Source organism: Panulirus ornatus, chromosome 23 (assembly GCF_036320965.1).
Source record: "Panulirus ornatus isolate Po-2019 chromosome 23, ASM3632096v1, whole genome shotgun sequence".
Classification (NCBI taxonomy): Eukaryota; Metazoa; Arthropoda; class Malacostraca; order Decapoda; family Palinuridae; genus Panulirus; species Panulirus ornatus.
This window is the reverse complement of record NC_092246.1, coordinates 6,983,225-7,007,089: the sequence shown is the minus strand read 5'-3', so window position 1 is coordinate 7,007,089 and position 23,865 is coordinate 6,983,225. Positions and strand designations below refer to the sequence as shown.

Here is a 23,865-nt window from a genome sequence, read left to right as displayed (position 1 = left end):
CTCACCACTTTCTTTGTCCCACAATACTCTTTTCTTTATTGAAAACCTCTACAAATCTTCACCTTTGTCACCAGAAGATAGCGATCAGACATCCCTCCAGCTGTCCCTCTCACCACATTAGCATCCAAAAGTCTCTCTTTTACATGCCTGTCAATTTACACATAATCTGATAATGTCCTTTGACCATCTCTCCAACTCACATACATATACTTATGTATATATCTCTTTTTAAAGCAGGTATTCCCAATCACCAGTCTTTTTTCAGCACACAAATCCACAAGCTCTTCACCATTTCCATTTACAACACTTCTACACCATTTCTTCCCCCAACTGCCACATTACTCACCATTGCATTTAAATCACCCATCATGAAAACTAGGTCGCATGCACCAAAGCTGCTGACACACTCACTCAGCTGCTCCCATAACACTTGCCTCTCATGATCTTTCTTCTCATTACCAGGTGCATAAGCACCTGTAATCACCCATCTCTCTCCATCCACTTTCAGTTTTACCCACATCAATCTAGAATTTACTTTCTTATACTCTATCACATACTCCCACAACTCCTGCTTCAGGAGTAGTGCTACTTCTTTAGCTTATGTCCTCTCATCAACCCCTGAATTCACTCCCAAGACTTTTCCAAACCACTTTTCCCCTTTACCCTAGAGCTTCATTTCACTCAAAGCCAGAACATCCAGGTTTCTTTCCTCAAACATGCTACCTATCTCTCCTTTCTTCTCATCTTGGTTACATCCACACACATTCAGACACTAATCTGAGCCTTTGAGGAGGATAAGCACTCCGTGCTTGACTCCTCCTTCTGTTTCCCTTTTTAGAAATATAAAAAATACATACACACATATACATACACATACTTAGACATATACATATATACAGGTGTACATATTCATACTTGCTTGCCTTTATCCATTCCTGATGCCACCCCACCCCACATGAAACAGCATTGCCACCCCATGTATCAGGCAGGTAGCTCCTGGAAAACAGACGAAAATGGCCACATTCGCTCATGCTCAGCCTCTAGCTCTCATGTGTAATGCACTGAAACCACAGCTCCCTACTTGCTTCCAGGCCTCATAGACCTTTGCATGGTTTACCTCAGACGTTTCACATGCCCTGGCTGAGTCCATTGACAGCACGTCGACCCTGTACATATATGGATAGAGCGATAAGAGAGATTAAAGCAAAATTATGGAAAAGAGTTATGGAGATGGAATGTGGTATTGACCTATTTGCGCTACATGGGAAGGAAGTTTTACACTTGTGGAGTCCCATGTCTTAAACACACTCTACCATCATACAAACTCTTGAATTTATGTGTGCTGTCAGCATTGACCGTGTCCTCAGAAAGTGGTGGGATATGGTGGCTAGCAACAAGCATGTTCGCTGATGATACACTATAGTTTGCATAGACTGGAGACAGTTGCAGAAGGTTATAAAGGTGTTTTATGATGTGTGTGTAAGCATAGGGGATTGAAGATGAATGTAAGTAAAAGTAAAGTAATGATTATTGCAAGGAAATGGAGAGAAAATACAGATTTTGCCAACCCCAATAGAATGAGAGAAGAAAGTTTCCTAGACTGTGTTATTGATATGGGGGGAGAAAGATTGAAAGAGGTGTCAGAATTGAAGTATTTGGGGGTTATCTTGGGTATGTTTGGTGATACAGAAACAGGGATGAGGGAGAGATTAGTACAGGGTAGAAAAGTCATTGGAGTAGAGTAATTAATGGTTGAGGTGTAAGGATGTAAGTGAAGATTATTAAGGGATAGCATTGTACCCCTGATCCTGACCTATACAGCCAAAATACTTATTTGGGATGAGTCTCAGAGGTCATCCCAATAAGTTTCTTGTGAGGAGCTTGTGGTATGATTAGATGGAATGATGAAAGTGATGTTGGGATGTATGAGAAATTTTGTGTTGCTGGAAGTGGAGTACTTGAGTATATGAAACATAAAACTTAGAGGTTGTTTGGGTAGATGGAAAGAATGCAAGATGAGGAGTTCAGGGGTTGGTGTGAATGGAAGACCACCTGTGTCATAGGGAAATAGAGTGGAAGAGCACTGGAGGGAGATTAATGGAGGAAGAATACACAGAATGGTGTATTTGAAGGAGGCATTTAAGGACAGGGATAAATGGAGACTTTTGCTGTAGCCACCTCCTTGATGGGAGTTCTTTTAGGGAATGGACATCAGAGATATATAGATTAAGAAAAATAGAAACAAAGAATTTTACCGTTATTTAATGTGTTTGAAGTTATATTTTTCCCAGTGTTGTTGTTTAGATGTTGGCTGTAGATGAGAATATGTGGAGGGAGGACACTTTGGAAGTGAAATGTTTGAGGATAATATGAGGTGTGATGATTTGATCAGTGAAGTAATAATAGGTAAGAGAGAGGTATGGTCATAAGAAGAGTGTGATTGATAAAGCTTAAGAGGGTTTGCTGAAATGGTTTGTGCATATTGAGAGAATGAGTGAGGAAAGGTTAACAGAGAGGATAGGTGTGTCAAAAGTGGAAGGGAAAAGGTGGAAGGGAAAAGGTGGAAGGGAGACCAGACTGAAGATGTAAGGATGAAGTGAAAAATATTTTGAGTGGTCAGGGCCTGGTCATGTAGGAAAGCAAAAGGTGTGCATGGTGGTCAGGGCCTGGTCATGTAGGAAGGCAAAAGGTGTGCATGGGATAGAGTGAATTGGAGCAATGTGGCATACAGGAGGCAATGTGCTTGCAGTGGGCTGAACCAGGGCATATGGAGTTGTTGGGAGAAATCATGGAAAGGTGTGGAGCTTGGTTGTGGAAAGGGGGTTGTGGTATTGGTGCATTACAGAGTACAGCTCGAGAACAGATGTGAGTGAACAAGGCCTTTTCTTTGTATTCCTGGTGCTTCCTCTGTAATGCAGGAAATGACAAACAAGTCAGAAAGAAAAAGAATAGATTTTTTGATAACTCTTTGAATTTTCTTGTTTTTATGTGTAACTGCTTTATGTGTATTTGTACATAATTTATATCTCTTAGTTTACATGAATGAACATCATATCCATGATAGAAATAATGATTGTTGAATATGGAACAGTTGAATGAAGCTCATTTAAGAACATGTTTGAATTTCTGTGTCATGTTTTAAAATGATGTTTGTAGATATGACATTCAAATAATTTTAGAGTAAGTAAATGATTATCGGAATTGGGTGCAAACAGATTGTTTTAAGGTTTATTATGTGCTATTTTCCTCCTGAGAAGTAATTCCTATTTTGACCACAAAAGATAAAATCCTTTTAAAAGTTAATTGCTGTTATATATATATATGTATAAGTAATCACTTTCACAGCCTGTTGAATTTGATTATTAGATTTCATATGAAGATGTATATATCATAGCCCAGTTTTGATTTGATTGCTTCAGTGTATTTTTATGCTCTTTTTAGGAAGTAGGAGATCTACAAGAAAAATTAACGTTACAAGCAAAAGAATTGCAGGATGCTTTAACCCAAAGAAAGTTGGCAATGTCAGAGTATAGTGAAGTCTCAGACAAGTAAGTTGGATTTTATTGAATATGTTTTGATGAAAATATAAACCAGTTTCAGTAAATCATAGTCTGTGGGGTATGGTTGTGGATGAGTGCATGACATCAAGAGAGTGGTTTTGTACAATTTAGGGTTATCATTCATTTGTTCCTGATGCTATCTCTCAAAGGCAGGAGAAACATTTGTTTATGAAAAAGGCTTGGAGTCTGGTAAGTAGCATTTTGAGCCTACTTATGACAAGGGTGAAGTCTGTTAAAGATTGAAAGAGTATTAATGGAACCAATTTGGGATGATTGGAGAAGACATGGATATTGCTAAAGCAGAGTTAGATTTCTGGAAATTACAGAACAAGTATTAGAAAAAAGAAAAAATTGCATACTTAGATTGGTGATTGGGATGGTGAAAAATGGAAATGGAAAGTTTTTGAATGAATTTAAAAAATGTTTTGGTTATCATAGAAAATTGGTCATGTGCATAATGATTAGACAAAAGCAGTGAGTGTTTTCCAGTATTAAAGGAGAATTGAATGAATGTGCAAATTACAGGGGAGCAGATCTTAGTACCTTGGTTGGTAAGGTAACATTAGAAGGATCAGTGCAACCTTTGTAGATGAAGATCAAGGTGGATTAAGGACGCGAACATGATGTTTATTCAGGATTTTTATACTGAGAGTGGTGGTTGAAAAGGTTTAAAGAAAAAGCAGAAAGAATATGCTTCATCTCAGAAAAGGCGTGTTAAAGAGAAAGTTTTGGATGTAAATGTGCTGAGAGGGGTGGGGTAGCTCCTAGGATGTCTGATCAGTTCATGCAGGAGCAGAGGGTGAAAGCTTTTAGAGGTTTCTTTTATCCTTCTTGTGATCAAGTTCATAAGCACTAATAGTCACCCACCTCATAATCTACTTTCAGCTTTACCCACATCATTCAGGAGCTCTATTCCTTGCACTAGCACATTCCCACAATTTCTCCTTCAGCAGAAGTGGTAACCTTCTTAGCTCTCTCCCTTACATTAGCACATTCCCACAAATCCTCCTTCAGCAGAAGTGGTAACCTTCTTAGCTCTCTCCCTTACACTACCACATTCCCACAACTCCTTCAGCAGAAGTGGCAACCCTTCTTAGCTCTCTCCCTTACCCCTACATTAACCCTGACTTCATCCTGGACATATTTCAAAGCCATTCTTCCTCATACCCATAAGCATTGTTTCATTCAGAAGTTGAACATCCGTATTCCATTCCTTAAGTATACTACCCATTTCTCTCTTCTTTTCATCTTGTTTACATCCAAATACATTCAGACATCCCAACTTAAGCTTCTGAGGAGGATGAGCTCTCTTTGCTTGGCTCCTTCCCCTTTTCCATCTTTTATTTGCTGGGTGTTTGGGATAATGTGTTAAAGGAGAAAGTTGAGCGTAAATGGAAATAAAAGCAAGATTATGAGGTTTGACAATGAAAAGGGAATATGAGTTTGAAAGGAGAGAACTTAGGGGAAGTTGAGTGTTTCAGATACCTGGGAGTGGTTGTGGAAGCAAAGGTAACTGTGGAAGCTGAAGTGTACCATAGGATGGATGAGTAGATTATAGATTAGGAACAAAGGAAGAGATGGCCTCATTCATTCATATTCATTCTCTAGCTGTAATGTATAATGCATCCAAACCAGAACTTCTTGTCCGCAATATGTTAGTGGTTTCCCCTGACTGCTTCAAATGCCCTGGTTCAGCCCATTGACTGCACATTGTCCCTTATGTCACATTATACCATTTCACTCTTTGTCTTGCACACCCTAGGCATCAAAGCATCTCTCACCCATCTTTCCACCTCCTCCTTGGTTTCCCCTCTTATTATTATTAGTATTATTTTGCTTTGTTGCTGTTTCCCGCATTATATATGCAAAAGCTTTTTATTTGTTTTTTAAAGAATTGTCTTTGCTTCATCATTTTGATTATTTGTTGTAATAAGATGCCCTCTTTCTCCTTTTTAGATTAACAGAATTAAGAAATCAGAAGCAAAAATTGTCTCGTCAAGTTCGTGATAAGGAGGAAGAGCTTGAAACGGCAATGCAAAAGATTGATTCCTTGAGACAGGACCTACGAAGAGCAGAGAAACTTAGACGAGAACTAGAGGTATGTGGTGAGGTCTCATTGTGTGTGTATAGGTATATTTCCCTTGTTTGCTTCAATCTATATCTCTGACAGCAGCCTCCTTTTCTATTTTTGAGTACATTTTTTATTGTCATTGTTTTAAGTGTGCATGTAAATTTCTTGAGAAAAAAATTATAGTGGGAGTGGAAGTACAGAAACTGTTTTTCATTTTCTATTTTTGTTGTGCAGGACATTGGAATGGGGTTAATGTTGCAGTTGGATGTATGATTGATACTTCATGGGAGGATGTTTATATTCTGTTTCCAGGATGTAGGTTTAATATGTTTTGGTAACAAACTCTTTTCTTGTGGGAAACAGCTTTCTGGAGTTGGTGTGAATTTGGTAGATGGTTTTGTGAAAGTGCAGGTGACTGGGGGAGTAGATTATAAATGAATGAAGAAAGCTGAATACATCTAAATGCAAGTTTTTATAAAGACTGGATAGGAACTGATGGGTGAATTGTTTGATGTAGAGAAGCAAGTAACATGGATCAGTCTTGGTGTATAGATTTATTGACATTAGAATCATGCAAGGGAGAAAAACTGAAGATTGATTTAAAAAATTAAGTGAAAAATTATAAACAAAGTTTACATGAAGCTTGCATGGAGGAGTACTCATTAGAGCACTGTTGTATGCAAGTTAAACCTAAGTGTATATATGTCAGGATGGTTCTAAAAGGAGAGCAGTAGAGATGGACAATTTGCATAATATAATGGTAAAGTGCGTGAAAGAAGAAAGGTGAGAGTAAATGTGAATAAGAGCAAGGTTATTAGGTTCAGTAGGGTGGAGGGACAAGATAACTGGGAGGTAAATTTGAATGGAGAAAAACTGGAGGAAGTGAAGTGTTTTAGATATCTGGTAGTGAATTTAGCAGCTGATGAAACCATGGAAGCGAAAGTGAGTCACAGAGTGGGGGAGGGGGTGAAGGTTCTGGGCGCATTGAAGAATGTGTGGAAGGCGAGAAGGTTATCTCGGAGAGCAAAAATGGGTATGTTTGAAGGAATAGTGGTTCCAACAATATTATATGGTTGCGAGGCATGGGCTATAGATATGGTTGTGTGGAGGAGGGTGGATGTGTTGGAAATAAGATGTTAAAGGACAATATGTGGTGTGAGGTAGTTTGATCGACTAAGTAATGAAAGGGTAAGAGAGATGTGTGGTAATAAAAAGAGTGTGGTTGAGAGAGCAGAAGAGGGTGTATTGAAATGGTTGGTCACATGGAGAGAATGAGTGAGGAAAGATTGACGAAGAGGATATATGTGTCTAAGGTGAAGGGAACGAGAAGTGGGAGACCAAATTGGAGGTGGAAGGAGGTGCCACCATTTCATGTGTGGCGGGGTGGTGGCGGGAATGGACGAAGGCAGCAAGTATGAATATGTACATGTGTATATATATATGTATGTATATGTTGAAATGTATAGGTATGTATATGTGCATGTGTGGATGTGTATGTATATACATGTGTATGTGGGTGGGTTGGGCCATTCTTTCATCTGTTTCCTTGTGGTATCTTGCTAACGTGGGAGACAGCAATGAAGTAAAATAAAAATATAAATGAGTAGAAGTAGGAGGATGAATAGAATGTAGAATGAAGGTGAGGTTATGTGGTATGAAGCTATTAGAGGAAAGGTGTATGGATGAAAACTTTTTTTGGGGGGGTTTATATAGTCATCAAGAATGTGTGGCAGATGATAGGCTGTTCAAGAAGGTATATTATATCACCACACCTGTTGCACGCCTCAAGGACCTTGAGTCACAAACATTGATGTTGTGTGGCTCAAGATCTGTCCCCCTACTGCCATACTTTTCCTCTGTTTCGCTTATTGCTCTTCTGACTCTGCAAATTTTCTTTCCTTCTTCAGCTGTCCAAACTCCTGCCATAAGACTGTGGCATCCTCTCACCTGTGAGCTGAGGTCCTATACCTCAGGGATTTCGTTGTTCACCGTAGGGAATGGTTGAATTCCTCCCATATGGATGGTGAAGGGATTGAACCCCTTTACATTCAACATTTTCAATGATTTAGAGCAAATTATCTGCCATCCTACCCTACTTGTATTCCTGACCACTTATGAATTTGTTTAGAAATGGATTACTTGTTGATTGCATAGTTAGCATTTTCAAAGTATGTATGGCTCATGTTGAGGTGCCTAAGGATTGTCAGAATGATTGTGTAATGCCATTATGTAAAGGCAGGAGGGACTAAGGTGAATGTTCAAATTACAAAGGTACAAGTATGTTGAGTGTACTTAGTAAGTTTTGTGGCAGAGTGCTGATTGAGAGAGTGGTGGCTTGCACAGAGTACCAGACTGGGTAGAAACAACGTGGTTTCAGGGGAGGTAGATGATTTTTGGATCAGATGTTTACTCTGAAGAATTTGAGAAATACTTAGAGAAAGAGAAGGACTTGTATGTTGCATTTATGGATCTAGTGTACGCATATGGTTGGGTTGATGGTGATGCTCCGTGATAGGTGCTATGATATATTTGAGATGAAAGCTATTAGAAGCAGTGAGTTTCTGTAAAGCGCATAAAGGCTTGTGTGTGATTGATGCCCATACTCCTCTCTATTCTCTATCACTAGCAATTGAATTTTGTTTTTCTATCACTAGCTATGCTTTCTCACCTGCTCACCTCCCACCTTGAACATGCCACACAGTTTTCTCACACATTCCAGTGCTGCTTCCCAAAATATCTCCCATTACCATTGATATCCCTCATCCTTACTTCTACAAAGAAACCTCTTTAATACAGTCATTGGAAGCTTGGAGAGCAACATCTGGCTTAACTCTTAATGTTCTGATTAAAAACATTTTATTTTCTTTTTCTACTACAGTTTCTTCCATTTTCCACAGTTGTATCTTTTTTTTTTTTTTTTTTAGCTTTCTCTCTTTGGAAAACTTATTAATAATTGCTTTATAAGTGTATCTTATATGTATAAACTGTATTCTGTTCATTAAGCACTCCATTCACAGACATTTACGGTTCCATCTTTGGTGTTCCTTATACCTGCATCATTAATCATCTGCTCATAATGGACTTAAAGCAACAGAAGGTTTTGCCATTTTAAAGTTTTTCTCTTTGTATAGGGTCGATCTGAAGAGGCTGAAGCAGAAGCAAGTAAAGAGCGTAAGTTGCGGGAACGATCAGAAGAATATACGCGCAATATAGAAGGTGAACTTGAGAAGATGCAACAAAGACCACAAGGTAGAAGTCCATCACTTAACTCAATTGAGGCTTCACAAGAAGTTACAAGGTGATTTTTTTATGTTTTTGTATTTCAGTCTTTTAAGAAGGGAGATTTTTTTCCTCATTGTCTTTGAACATTTTCTGTGCTTTAATTATAAGCATATGGTATAGTTGGTCTACCCATTTCAGACCTGGATAAATGATATTTGCAAATTAGGTCTCTTTCATTTAGTATCAACCCTATCATATGCCTTTTCCAGATTCATGAATGCCATATACAAATCCATCTGTTTTTATAAATATTTCTCACATTTTTCAAAACAAACACCTGATCCACACATCCTCTACCACTTCTGAAACCACACTGCTCCTTCCGAATCTGATGCTCTGTACATGCCTTCACCCTCTCAATCAATACCCTCCCATACAATTTCCCAGGAATACTCAACAAACTTTTGCCTCTGTAGTTTAAACACTCCCCTTTATCTCCTTTGCCATTTTGCTTTGGGCAAGTTTCATGCAACCATGGGCTGCTTGTTGCCCCAGAATGGTAGAACACCATTTCTAAGAAATGCTGGGGTAGTAACATAACCAGGTGGTGTTGCCAGAGCTTGCTGCTCTGCGGGAGTATGGAGGCCTGACATCAGGGGTGATGTACTGTAATCATATTACCTTACGGTTTTGTATATGATTTCCCTATTCCTTTATAGAATAAGCTTGTTTTTGAAGTATAACATGCTTATTTTTATTTTAACTTTTAAGTGTTCATTATAGGATTTAAGCTGTGTTCTCAAGAGACATTCCTGCTAACCCCATCATTTATTATTTATTCAACTCCCTGACACCCAAGCATCTCATTTCCATCACTTTCACCATATTCTTTACATTTTTGTCTAAGGTTCATGTCTTGCATTCATACAGCACCAAGTGGACTACTTCACTAGGTTAGTAATTTTCTTCCTTCATAAACCTTAAGCTTAATCTCATTAACTGACTGTTGGTAAACCCTGCATTTGATCCACTCACATGTTAAGATAGCTCTAATCCAGTGACCTTGACTATAAGTAATCTAAAGAAATTACTCTCAGATTGAAGTACAGTAACCATTTGCCTTTAACCATTGGTATTATACAGGCATTTTGTCAAACCCCAGGCACTCATCATGACCTTTACACATGTAAAATTAAAAAAAAAAAAGTCAACAAAACTGATTTTTTTGAGAAACTTAACTGTAGTCCTTTGGTTGCCTTCCACACTTCTTCATCTTAAACAAATCTTTTGCCACCCCCTCTCTTTTTCAATCCACTTGCCGAGACTCTTACTATGCATACCTTCCTGAACCAGGCACTCCACATCTGCCACCCTAACCTGAAATGTATTCAACAGTCCATCAAAGAACACTTCATCAACACTTCACCTGCTATTTGCCTGATACTGCTTCTCTATTTGCCTCTTTCTCTAATACTAGATGAGCCCAGAATAGACATTTATGCCAGGGTAATAGCTTCTGAATAAACACTAAACACTATTATACAACAAGCAACATCTGTGATGAGTGGCAGTTAAGGAAAACAGCAGTGTCCAATATGCAGTGTGTGTATTGAGTACTGCACACTAACCCTGCCATTGTGGCAAAATTTCGTCATAGGTACTCATTGAAAGGTAAACCTTCAACAGACTCCATTCCCACCCCTTATTCCAAGACCCCCCGCGTTTACCTCCCCCACCACTCCCATTTATAGACTGGTCACATCACACACTATTGCAACATGCCCATTACCTTCACCTGCTTACACTTGATATAAATTTTTCCCTTCTGTAGTAGCTATTCCTTACTGCCTTTATGAAAATTTCTCACAGCTTTTTGTAGCTACCTTCCCATATTATTTATTTGTAACACCTTATAATTGTAGAGATGGCTCAAAGAGGTTAGGCACTACAAGTGTAAAGCTCACTTCCAGTATAGTACGTCTGTGATGGTAGGTGGACAAGATTCTCACCGGATTATGTTTGTGGATGGTGCCAAGGTCACAAGGGAGGTAAAGAATGATGAGGATTGCATCAACTTACAAGGGAACAGAACGAATTTCAAACTTGGTCCGGTACATGATTGATGAAAATGAATCTAAGCAAATGCAAATTAATGAGGATGGGACAGAACAAAAGAAGGTTATAATGTGAATGTTATCTAAAAAGGAAGTATTTTATTGGGAGAGGGACCTGAGTGGCAACATTTTACCAAATCCATTGCAAGAACTCCACCTTAGGAGAATTACAAATGGGCCAAACTGTGCATTTAAGTTTTTGGATATGGCAGTATTTCATAAACTGTCTTAACAAAAGGCCAAAACTATAATGTACTTTTCATATTTATCACCCTTTCAAAGATACACAAAGAACTTACAGAGAAGGTCAGTTGGAGGGCAGCAAAGATGGTACCATAATTAAGAGAGCTGACTTACAGTCATATGTTAGAGGCTATGACTTTACCCATCATGGGAGAGTGTAGACACAAGCGTGACAATAGTATGCCCCCAAATGTTGACAGTGAACAGGTTTTTGAAAGGTGTAGGGATGGAACTCCTGGAGACAATAACAAAAAACCAAGCGAGAATTTTTATAAACGTTGTAGGAAATAATACTTTATGTAACTAAGTAGTGCGTGAATGGATTAGACAGTGAAATTGTAAATGTTGACAGGACACAAAAGTTTATGAAGTTGTATGATTGTAGAGAAAGTTCAAGTGATGAAGCTACATGAGTGTAGAATTCTGTACAAATAGGTATTTTTAGATAGATTATTACACACACACACACAAAAACACACACACACACACACACACACACACACACACACACACACACACACACACACAAAAGAATAAGGGGTGGCCTGACCACAATCTTAACGTTTTCAGAACAGATTGATGACGTGGAGAGTGAATTGTTTTTTGAGCGTTTTGGGAATATAGCAGCCAGAGGGTGTAAAATGAAATTAAGCAAGAAATTTGTTGAAAGATAATTGGATTTACTTTTGTAATATAAAAGCAGTGGATGAATAGAATAGAATGACTGAGGACAGATTTGATATAGATGGCATACTTAAATTTAAGTTGTATGATGGTAGTGGATATTCAAGAGATGGGGCACCATGAGTGTATAGTTCCCTCCCCATAAAGTGAAAATAAGTAATTACACACACACACACACACACACACACACACACACACACACACGCATTTTAAAAATCTAGAAAAGACATTAACAGAATACTAAAAGGTCTTTACTCATACAAGGCTTATGGTCTTGATGAAATTTCATGGTAAGTGCTGAAGATGTGTGAAGATTTACTAAACTGACTTCTTGAAATGGTGTTTGAACTCTCACAAGAGCAAAGCAAAGTGCTTAGGGAGTGGAAAATGGCAAATGTCTTTCCCATCTACAAGAAAGGAGACCTGGATTAGGCACTGAACTTCATACCGGTCTCCTAGACAAGTGTGGTCTGTAAGTTTAGGGAAAAGTTAGTCAGAAAGCAAATGGATGGCATTTTATCTTTTCAATACTGTAAAGAGCCAGTATACCTGCCTTTGTTATCAGATTGGTTAAGGGCATTGAAGTCACTGTTTGATAATAGTGGATCATTTATATACAAGATTAACTGAAACCTTGAATATGTCCTCAAGCTGTAGGGTGAAGTACTCCTGTGGTTCAGTGATTGGTTATTTTTATTCTTTTTACCCAGTGTTGATGTAGCAATTCTTGGTTACACTGAATGTCACTGAAAAGTCATTTCACCAGTACATGATATACTGGGGGGTAGCTTAGATGTTTTTTTATTTTCATCAGATTAAAGTCTGACTTAGAACGAGTGTGTGTCGACCAGGAAGAGAGGGCACAGCAACAGGCTCTTCGCCACAGTCATGAGATGGCTGCTATCAAAGAACAGTTGGCTGAAGCTGAGTCTGCAAAGAACACTCTACAAAATGAGGCAAGTATACATAGTTTCATTTCCTACCTCATAAAATAAAGGTGTTAGTTGATATATTTTTGAATTTATCCATTTCTGATCTCTAGTTAAACATTTCTCTATTTTTGTAAGAGAGTCATCTTTATAGATCATCGGCAGACATTTTTGCATCCATTTGTTTAAGTGTGTACTTTTGTATATCAGACTATATGGTATTTACTGGAATGCCTTCACTTTTCCATTACAGCAGGGTCACACATTAGCATATTTAATAACCATGATTATTAGTTAATTTGGTACCAATAATCCCTGCTGAATGACTGGTTCACATTCTTGGAAAACCTTTTGCTAAGTAGTCCATTTTTGTACAAGTAATTGAAACCCATTATGAAAAGGGATTACATTCCTAAACAAAAATTTTCCATATCTAACTCTTTGGGGTGTGTGTATGAGAAATATTTAGAAAAACAAATGGTTTTGTATGTGGCATTTATGGATCTAGAGAAGGTATATGTTAAGTTTGATGGGGATGTTTTGTGGAAGGTTTTAAGAATATGTGATATTAGAGGTAAGCTGCTAGAAGCAGAGTTTTTATCAGTGGTGTAAGGCATGTGTACAAGTAGGAAGGGAGGAGAGTGAATGGTTCCAAGTGCAGGTTGTTCAGCAGCAGGGGTGTGTGATGTCACCATGGTTGTTAATTTGTCTATGGATAGGGTGGTTAGGGAGGTAATTGCAAGAGTCTTGGAGAGAGTGGTGAGTATGCGTTCTGTTGCATACAGCTTCTTATCTTTTGCTTGATACTTTTCCAGTCATTCTTGCCATAAAAATTTGGTCCACACATCCCAAACGTTTCCTAAAACCCCATTGCTCCTCTTTTTTCCACTTATTCTACATTGTCACTTGCATGACTATTAGTCAACACTCTTGCATGACTATCAGTCAACACTCTTGCATGACTATCAGCCAACATTCATGCATGCACTTTTCCTGGTATGCTAAACATACTGATTTCCCTATGATTGATACATACATCCTTAGCACATTTTCCTTTTAATAAGGAACAATGATAGCTTTCATTCAATCCTCAGGCACAATCTTCTGTCTATCTGTCTTATTTTTGAGGCCTGTTTACTTTGGGAACTCCCTCAAGGGGATGGCCACAGCATAAGGGTCTCCATAACCATTGAACTTCATGATTCTTGCTTATGTACATATCAAACGCATCCATTCTATCACAATTTATCCTCCAATCTTCAACATTTCACCTGTAATCGATCCACTCCAAGAGCTTTTCCTTCCTTCAACCTCATTATCACCCTTTTCTACCTCCCTTCTTACTATAGGCTCCTGCATATGTATCCTTTTCCTTCCATCCTTCTTACCCATGTATGTAACAACTGCTGCCTCACCTTCTCCCACATCCATCAGTTCTTCTAAATACTCTTTCCATCTTCTTTTCAGTTCCTCCCTTTGATTTAGCAACTCTTCTTCTGTACTTCTCACATTTTCATTTTACCTCTTTCTGTTTTCACCTGCTTCCAGTACAATCTCTTATTTTCCTTACATTTTAACTCACTTTTTTTCAACTTTTTTCCAAATTCTTCATCTACTTTCATTGCTTTTCTTTATCAGCCTTTTAACATTCTGCTTACATGTCTTTGGTTCTTCCCTCCTTTGCTGAACTTTCTCTGGTCCAATCCTTTTGAGCAATCTACCATATGCCCTTTTCTTCTCATCCACAGGATTTCTAGTTTTGTCCTTCCACCATGCATTTCTACTTTCATTCTTATATCTCAAACCTTCCATCCAACTACTAATTCTACATCCTTTAACTGTCTTTCTCTAAACAATTTAAACACTTCCTTCACACATGACTGTATCCTTACATTTACTACAATTTCATCTCATCTAAGCTTTGTCACCCTTATTGCATATTCTTCCTTGCATTCTTTCCAGTTCTCCTTCTCCTTTGTTAACACTATCTCTTCAGTCTTTCTTATGCCATACCCCCACTTCTCCCTGATCTTCACTTTCACAAGAACTGCAAAATCATCAGACTCCCTAAAGAATCCAGCACAGCTTTTCTCAGCCTTTCATCCACTGTCACCTAATTGATCAAACCTGCTGTTTTTCTCTTCCATTATTTCTCATCCACTTATATCTGTGAATCATCTTGTGCTGAAGCAAGGTGTTAGCAAGAATTGAACATCCACAAGATAATTTCCATTCATTTACTCTGGGCATTTTCCAATTTTCCAGTTATCTCACCAGTTTCATCATATCCCACCTTTGCATTCATATTACACATAACAACCACCTTCCTATCCTTCTGAAACCCATTTACACAGTCATTCAAATTTCTCCAGAAATGCTTCATCCTTACCTTGCCTAATCTTCATTTTTGCTGGTACACATACACATCTGCATGCATACTTGATGCATTCCATCCATACTCTGTAACACCCTCTCCTGCTCTTGGTGATAGTACAATTGGATGCTCTTCTTTCACTCTTCGCTGATATTTTTATTCATTCATGTTCATACCACTCCTCATTCCATACCTACCCACAAATTGCATTCATCATTTCCATTTTCACTCCATACATCTTTCTCGCCAGTCCTTATACTCAAACTGATGAAAAAGTTTGGCAAAATCTAGTATTAGTTACGTGAAGGTAGGCAGTTTCTCTCTCTTTTGCTTGAAGGTGGGTAGTTTTTCTTTCTCTCTCTTTAAGTCAATCACACAACTGGATTTTGATGGTTCCACAGATTCCTGAAATTTCAATTTTTGATTGGGTTTGAATGTGAGGTGGATCAAGGATTGAAGAAAGCTTGAGCCATGGCTAATTAAAAGATAATGTTTAAACATGTAGGACTGCATGGCCTGTGTTGACGAGAGTGCACATTATTTCTCAATGATATTCACCCATTTTTCTAATCTCTGTAAAATGCATAATCTTGGGTATATTTTACTCATTTTGAATTTGATTAAGTTAATTACTGACAACATAATTTGCAGGTTTTGCTTTTTTTATCTATTTTAACACCTTTAAATAAGCATTCAGTCAGACTTGGAAATTAGCTCAAATTGCACTACAAAGCTCTTTTTTGGGGGGTTTGATGTATGTGGTGTGTGGATACCTGGCCTGTATAGGCTTTTGATTCCAGTTGAACGTATGAGTCAGAGGTTTTAGTAGTTGTTTACTCTAGGAGCATGGCAAAAATAGCTAATAAGATAATATCGGTGGATTAAACGCAGCTAACAGAGCTCTCTCTCTTCTACATGCGCTATCACTTTAAAGAATGTTATATTGTAGAGGGTTTTTCTCATATTGATTTGCTTTAAAAAAGCTAAGAAAGCTTTTCTAATCTAATCTTGGTTTATGTAACCTACCATTCTTTAAGTGTTTGCTGTAGGTGGAATAGAGTTTTGCAAATTATAACAAATACATTGATAAGTTATTTCTGAGATTTTTCTTTCCTCGCAGCTTTCATCAAATTGAGAAGTAAATTTTACAACACTTTTCAGGTGACTGTGTTGACAAAGAAGGTGGAGCAGTTACGCAGTGAGTTGGAGAAGCGATCTGAAGAACAGGAGGATTCTGTGATGGATGTGAAGCGTAGACATGATCGGGAAAAGGCAATGCTCCTTGATGACAATAAAAAACTTCTAGGAGATGTAGAGAGGGTAAGAATTATCTTGTACTGACCTTGGATGATTACAGTTTCAAATATACATAAGATAATAGTATGTATACATAATCACTGTTTCCTGCATCAGCAAGGTAGCACCAAGAAGGAGATGAAAAATTGGCCCATCCCCTCATATACATTTATTTTATTTATTTCTATTTTATTTTGCTTTGTCGCTGTCTCCCACGTTAGCGAGGTAGCGCAAGAAAACAGACGAAAGAATGGCCCAACCCACCCACATACACATGTATATACATACATGTCCACACACGCAAATATATATATCAATACATCTCAACATATATATACACACAGACATAGACATATATACACATGTACATAATTCATACTGTCTACCCTTATTCTTTCACATCGCCACCCCGCCACACATGAAATAACAAACTGGGGAAGTGAAGTGTTTTAGATATCTGGGAGTGGATTTGGCAGCGGATGGATCCATGGAAGCAGAAGTGAATCATAGGGTGGGGGAGGGGGCGAAACTTTTGAGAGTGTTGAAAAATGTATGGAAGTCGAGAACGTTATCTTGGAAAGCAAAAATGGGTATGTTTGAAGGAATAGTGGGCTATGGATAGAGTTGTGCGGAGGAGGGTGGATGTTCTGGAAGTGAGATGTTTGAGGACAATATGTGGTGTGAGGTGGTTTGATCGAGTGAGTAATGTAAGGGTAAGAGAGGTGTGTGGTAATAAAAAGAGTGTGGTTGAGAGAGCAGAAGAGGGTGTTTTGAAATGGTTTGGTCACATGGAGAGAATGAGTGAGGAAAGATTGACAAAGAGGATATATGTGTCAGAGGTAGAGGGAATGAGGAGAAGTGGGAGACCAAATTGAGGTGGAAAGATGGAGTGAAAAAGATTTTGAGCTATCGGGGCCTGAACATGCAGGAGGGTGAAAGGCATGCAAGGAATAGATTGAATTGGAACAATGTGGTACGCCGGGGTCGACGTGCTGTCAGTGATTGAACCAGTGCATGTGAAGCGTCTGGGGTAAACCATGGGAAGTTCTATAGGGCCCAGATGTGGAAAGGGAGCTGTGGTTTCAGCGCATTATACATGACAGCTGGAGACCAAGTGTGAACGAATGTGGCCTTTTCCTAGTGCTACCTCGCGCACATGCGGGGGGCGGGGGCTGTCATTTCATGTGTGGCGGGGTGGCAGTGGGAATGAATAAGGGCAGACAGTATGAATTATGTACATGTGTACATATGTATATCTCTGAGTGTGTATATATATGTATACGTTGAGATGTATAGGTATGTATATATGCGTGTGTGGATGAATGTGTTTATACATGTGTATGTAGGTGGGTTGGGCCTTTCTTTTGTCTGTTTCCTTGCGCTACCTCGCTAACTGGGGAGACAGCAACAAAGTATAATGAATAAATAATACATAAACGCCCACATACGCACATCACATACATATACATATCAACATGTACATAAATATACATGCCCATGCGCAGACATTACATACATACACATATACATATTCATGCAGTATGTAAATATATCAAATGTTATTACTTTTTTTTTTAGCCGTAGTTGTTATGCTGAATTTAGTTCAGAATTGAATGAGGTGCTTGAATTTTATTATAGGTTGTAATATTGGATCTGGTGAAAGATATTAGTCACAGTGAATTTAGCCATTATGTACATAAAAAGGATTTTTTTCACCAGGGTTAGTCTGTCCTTTTAAGTGAAGGAATCTCAGACTATAAATACTTTCAAAAACTAGATAGGCAGATTTTTTATCAGTTCAGGTATCTACTGAATGAACATAAAGAAAATAGATTCACAGTGCCTTCTTATTCCAGATCTTAGAATATATTGAAGTGCAGCAGAGGGTTGGGTAGTGCTGTAAGATTTTCTTGCCAAATTTTCCTTTCATTCTTTCATAGTATATTCCATGCCAGTTGTTGTTGCCAGGGGGATTAAAGGATGGGGAGAGAGCCCTCTTACTGTTCTTTCCTTGTCTTGTCTTCGTAGAGTAGGAAGTCATGGAATTATGATGGAAGTAGATGATAAAGACATGGCCAATGGACCCTCTGTTGAGTTCATTTCCTTCATACAACCATGTTAAGTTTCTTTCCTTTATACACCCATGTACTCCCTTAGTCTCTGTTGAACTCAATTTCTCTTGTTATCTCTGCTCAGATGCTTCATTTTCAAAATCACTCACTCTCATCTCATCTTTCATGCAACATTCCTCAGTACCTAAAACCAGGACAAACTTTCACATCTGCTCTCATCAGGAAATGAAAATGCATCTTATCTCCTGCCCCTTTCAGCACATTTACATTAGACAACCTCACCTTTGCACATTTTTCAGTTACCATGTAATCCAATAATGCCCGTTGACCCCAGTGCCATTCTCTCATATATTCTCTTGTATGCACATTCTTTTAAACCAAGAATTCCTTGTCATCATTTCTCTTTCATGTCATCTTGACTAGCTGCTCCATATTTTCATGGACATCAGGGACCCTGCATATAGCCTCTTAATGAATTGATCATTTACCACATCACCCACTTTTGCGTGCAGATTCCTTAGCACCATGGTTTGATCCATTGCATCAAAACAGTAAAGACACTCACTCTGCTTCTTCAAAAAAAAATTACTCCTTTTTTCTAAAGTTCTTCACTTCCTTCAGCTTAGTTCCACTCATCAAACATAGCCCCTATCTCTCCTTCTTTATTTCCACTCATCAAACATAGCTCCTATCTCTCCTTTATTTCCTGCTTACATCCAAGACAAATAGACACCTCAGCCTGAGCCTTTGGGATGGGATTCTTGCTTAGCTCTTTCTTCTGTTCCTCTCTTAATAGAAAGTATATTTCTAATTTAATGCAATAGGTAAAGTGAAAATTATTTTTGTGTTGGAAACCGTATGTAAAGTTTTTGAAGATTTTACATGAATGCACTTGACTCAGGCAAAAAAACCTTAAAGATGAGTGATTTTACAGAATGTGTCACTGATATTTCTTTCATTTTTTGTACTTTCAGCTAACAGAGAGTTTGAATAGAATGCAAAATGAGCGGCGATCGCTTGAAGAGGAATATGAAGATCTTCGAAACAAAAAGGAATCCATAGCACAGTGGGAGGCACAGATCACTGAAATAATTCAATGGTGAGTTTAATGTCCACTGATGGTAGATCAGTTACCATGAATGACCATGAAGGCATAACCACAGGAGAAAATAGACTAATTATTTTCAGTATTTTTACTGTTACTCCAGTATGAATCTGCTAACATGATGTGTACAAATGCACTCCTTTATTTTGCAGTATTACATCTAATTCCCAGTATTATTGTGCAGTGTCTTTGCATCCTTGTATTTCAGTTCCTAAAAGTTGGAACAGAAGGAGCCAAATGAGGAGTGTTCATCTTCCTTGAAGGCTTTGGCTAGGGATGTCTGAATGTGTATGGATGCAACCAAAATGTCAAGAAAGGAGAGATAGGTAGTATGTTTGAAGAAAGGGGCCTCAGTGTTTTAGCTCTCAGTAAAACAAAGTTCAAGATGTTATGGGGTAAAGTTGGGGTTTATGTCAGGATGAGAGCTAAGGAAGGGATAGCACTGCTGCTGAAGCATGAGTTATGTTATTAGAATGTGTGAAAGGGTGTACGGAAGTGAGCTCCAGTGTCATGTGGGTAAGAAACCTATCAATAGCCAATACCTCGCAACCATATAACATTGATGGAACTATTATTCCTTCAAACATACTCATTTATCATACATAATTGCTGTTTCCCACGTCAGCAAGGTAGTGCCAGGAAGCTGACAAAGAATGACCCATTCACTCATATACACATGTATATACATAAAACACCCATAAACGCACATATACATAACAATCCCTGGGGATAGGGGAGAAAGAATACCTCCCATGTATTCCCTGCTTGTCGTAGAAGGCGACTAAAAGAGGAGGGTGGGGGCTGGAAATCCTCCCCTCCCGTTTTTTTTCATTTTTCCAAAAGAAGGAACAGAGAAGGGGACCAATTGAGGATATTCCCTTTAAGGCAGAGTTTTCTGTTCTTAAGGTGGGAAATGGCAAATATGTTTGAACAAAAGAAAAAAGAAGACACATACACAAACATATACATATACACCCATGTACATATTCATACTTGCTTGCCTTCATCCATTCCTGGCGCCACCTGGCCCTCAGGAAACAGCATCGCTACCCCCTGCTCAGCATGGTAGTGCCAGAAAAACAGACAAAATAGGCCACATTTGTTTACAGTCTCTAGCCATCATGTGTAATGCACCGAAACCACAGCTTCCTATCCACATCCAGGCCCCACAGACCTTTCCATGGTTTACCCCAGACATTTCACATACCCTAGTTCAGTGCATATATGTGATATCTGTGTATGAGAGTGGATAGGTCTTTGTTTGTCTTTGTTTCCTGGTGCTACCTTGCTAATGCGGGAAACAGCAATCAAGTATGATAATGATGTATAGATATTATATATTCATATATTATACTTAACCGCCGTCTCCTGTGTTAGTAAGGTAGTGCAAGGAAACAGATGAGGAATGGCCCAACCCACCCACATACACATGTATATACATAGATATGTAATTGCTATTTTGTTTTCTCGTTCAACAGGGTAAGTGATGAGAAAGATGCCCGTGGATACCTTCAAGCCCTTGCTACACGAATGACAGAAGAGCTTGAGACCCTGAAGGTTTCTGGTGTTGTGGGTAGTGGATCTTCTGTCTTAGCTCCTCCTGAGAAGAACTGGCGCAATCGTCGCTCCCAAAAGCTAGACAAAATGGAACTCTTAAATTTACAGTCATCCCTCAATTCAGAGATCCAAGCGAAACAGGTTATATCTGAAGAGCTTAGCAAAGTCCGTGCAGATCTAGTTGCATCACAAAAGTAAGTGATGTCTTATTTATCTAAGACTTAATGTTTTCTTTTATTTGTTTCTATATCTTGTATCTTTATTTTAGATTTTGTATTTTATGAAGGTAGTAAAACTAGGTTGGATATGGGGTTGTCTTAAGACTGATATGTGCAGGTGGAGAGCATATTTTCCTTTTTGTTTTGTATTTTTGAATGATATTAATAGACCTTGTGTTGTCAGATTACTTCAAAATGATGTAGGTAGTATCCATTTAGGATGTGATAAGATATCATTGAGTGAAACATGATCACATCTTTGATGTGATAAGATATCATTTGAGTGAAATATGATCACATCTTTGAGTTTGTTTTGTGTATGAATAATGACCTGAGAAAATGTTGAAAGTTGGATGCTCACTTGTTGAACCATATATATTTTATATATTCTTGCTGCATTTGTTTGTAAACTTAAAGAAGATTGTTTTGTTTGAGATTTTAGTAAGGGTACTAGAAGAGATCGAGGTCAATAAATCTTCTTTTTGATAAGCAAAATACACCCAGATTTCATTTAGTGATGGGTTACGTTCTTTATTACTTCCATTATCCCATGATGCTGCTTTTATCCTTTGCTTTGCATACTGGTATTTTTTTCAACTATTGTATCAGCTTCATTACTGTGTCAAGGAAACTTTAAAAATACTGCTACTATGCTTATGTTCACAAGTTGTATAACTGACATGGCTATCACCAGGAAGAGCAAATAGATGGGCAGGTGTTGTAAGACTTAAAGATAACTCTACTTTGGGCCACCCCATAGCATCACCTGGACTATCAGAGATGGAACTTGTAGAATCTCTTGGTAATATCTTTATTGTGTATCTGTATAGTCATTACAGTCATATTCATCATTACTTGGTATAATGATTTCATCTGTTGGACTCTCGGAATTGGAGATTGTTTCATCATTAGATGAGGTATTATCTTCATTTGTGTTTATGCATAGTCATCACTGTCATATTCATCTTCATTCAACATATGAAGGGTGAAAAAAATTGGAAAATTTAGCAAAAAATTAGGCAGATGCATGCACCTCCTCTGAGAGATGACTCATCATGCTGTTATCTATGGATTTAGATAAGTGCTTGCAATGTGATATGTTGAGAGAAAAGACCTACTTTACTTTTGTCTGCTGGGAATGATAGAAAACATTTCTTTAACCCCACACTGGTTATCTCGGGATAATGGTCAATGGAATATAAGTGACTTGAGTTAACTTGGTATAGGGATTATTTCCTCTACAGCTCTGTGAGTATATTCAGGGTAATAAGGGAAGGGGTTAAGAAAAAAGATGTTCCATACAGCCTGTTTAATTTTCCAGTTATTGATCTAGTGAACAGTTTCATGATGCAGAACTGTACTTTAGAGTCAAATTTGCCAAGATGAAAATTATAGGACTTGTCTTTGATGAATATATGTAGACACTAGCCATAAACTCATTCGTCCCCCACATCGCTCAAAAGGTTAGTGGGTTAAAAAGACTGGAACTTGCAGGAAAATTTGACTGCACATTAAGGTACAAATTTATTGGGTGATTATTTTGGTCTGCGGAAAGGGTCCCTCTTCCCCTGGAAAGACTCTGTTTTCATGGCATGTTTTTATTGCAGGGAAGTACGTGAATATAAGCAACGATATGAAAATGTTTCCAGAGAAAATATGCGGAAAGAGAAGCAACTGCGAGACCTCCAGAGTCGACTAGAATCTGGTGAGGGCTGTAAGTACTGAAGTGCATATCCAATAGGATCATTTAGTTCTTCAGGGAGGGGAATACTTGATTTGTTTTGAGATTGATATACTGTACAATACTGGAAAATAAGTTGATGATGCTTGGCTTTATTTGGCAAAACTCATCAGGGAAAGTTATGAGACTTGAAAACTATCTCTAAATCTTTCTTATTGAAGGTTTAAGATAAATAGAGACTTTATTTAGTAACCACTAATTATTGATTTCTGTTTACATATAGTGCAAACAGCCTCTCATTTCACACACTCATCTTCAGATACTGTTCATTGTGTTAATCTTGATGTGTATAGTGTTGTTTTATTGCCTTCCCTCTTTTCTTTATGAATGCTCTTTTGAACTTCTAAGCATATTTACTTTCATGGTGATGATTCCACTTTACACTGATCAACTGACTTTTTCTCACTTCCTCACTGTAATAGTCTTTGTCATTCTCTTATTGAACATGTCCCCTCAAATAATTTGGACCTGTCCAGCATTATGGAATGAGGAAGCAGTAGCCTGGTCAGATTCATTAGTACAAAAATGTAAATTCTACCTATTTCTTTCACTAAATGCTGCTTATTCCCCTTTCTGTTTCGAAAGAGTACATTTCAACCTGTTATTAATATAAGAATCTGGGGCATAGTCATAGTCTGCTTTATCCTAGAAACTCCACATAATGAGCACCACAAAGTCT

General features: G+C 38.1%; 1 protein-coding gene across 11 annotated transcripts in view; it reads left to right on the top strand.

Annotated features, from left to right (window-relative positions):
* gek (serine/threonine-protein kinase gek) overlaps positions 1 to 23,865 on the top strand; it is a 266,032-nt gene that overhangs the window by 149,987 nt on the left and 92,180 nt on the right. For 9 of the 11 annotated variants that reach the window (XR_011714432.1, XR_011714433.1, XM_071676518.1 and 6 more), the window contains 8 exons: positions 3,442 to 3,548; positions 5,517 to 5,658; positions 8,763 to 8,929; positions 12,709 to 12,850; positions 16,359 to 16,517; positions 19,540 to 19,664; positions 21,149 to 21,421; positions 23,053 to 23,159. Coding sequence is in view for 9 of the 11 variants with exons in the window: in XM_071676518.1 (XP_071532619.1) it covers positions 3,442 to 3,548; positions 5,517 to 5,658; positions 8,763 to 8,929; positions 12,709 to 12,850; positions 16,359 to 16,517; positions 19,540 to 19,664; positions 21,149 to 21,421; positions 23,053 to 23,159 (1,222 nt within the window). In the remaining 2 variants the exon portion in view is untranslated. The remainder of the gene's footprint in view (positions 1 to 3,441; positions 3,549 to 5,516; positions 5,659 to 8,762; positions 8,930 to 12,708; positions 12,851 to 16,358; positions 16,518 to 19,539; positions 19,665 to 21,148; positions 21,422 to 23,052; positions 23,160 to 23,865) is intronic. The other 2 variants (XM_071676524.1, XM_071676521.1) reach the window with 1 other exon arrangement.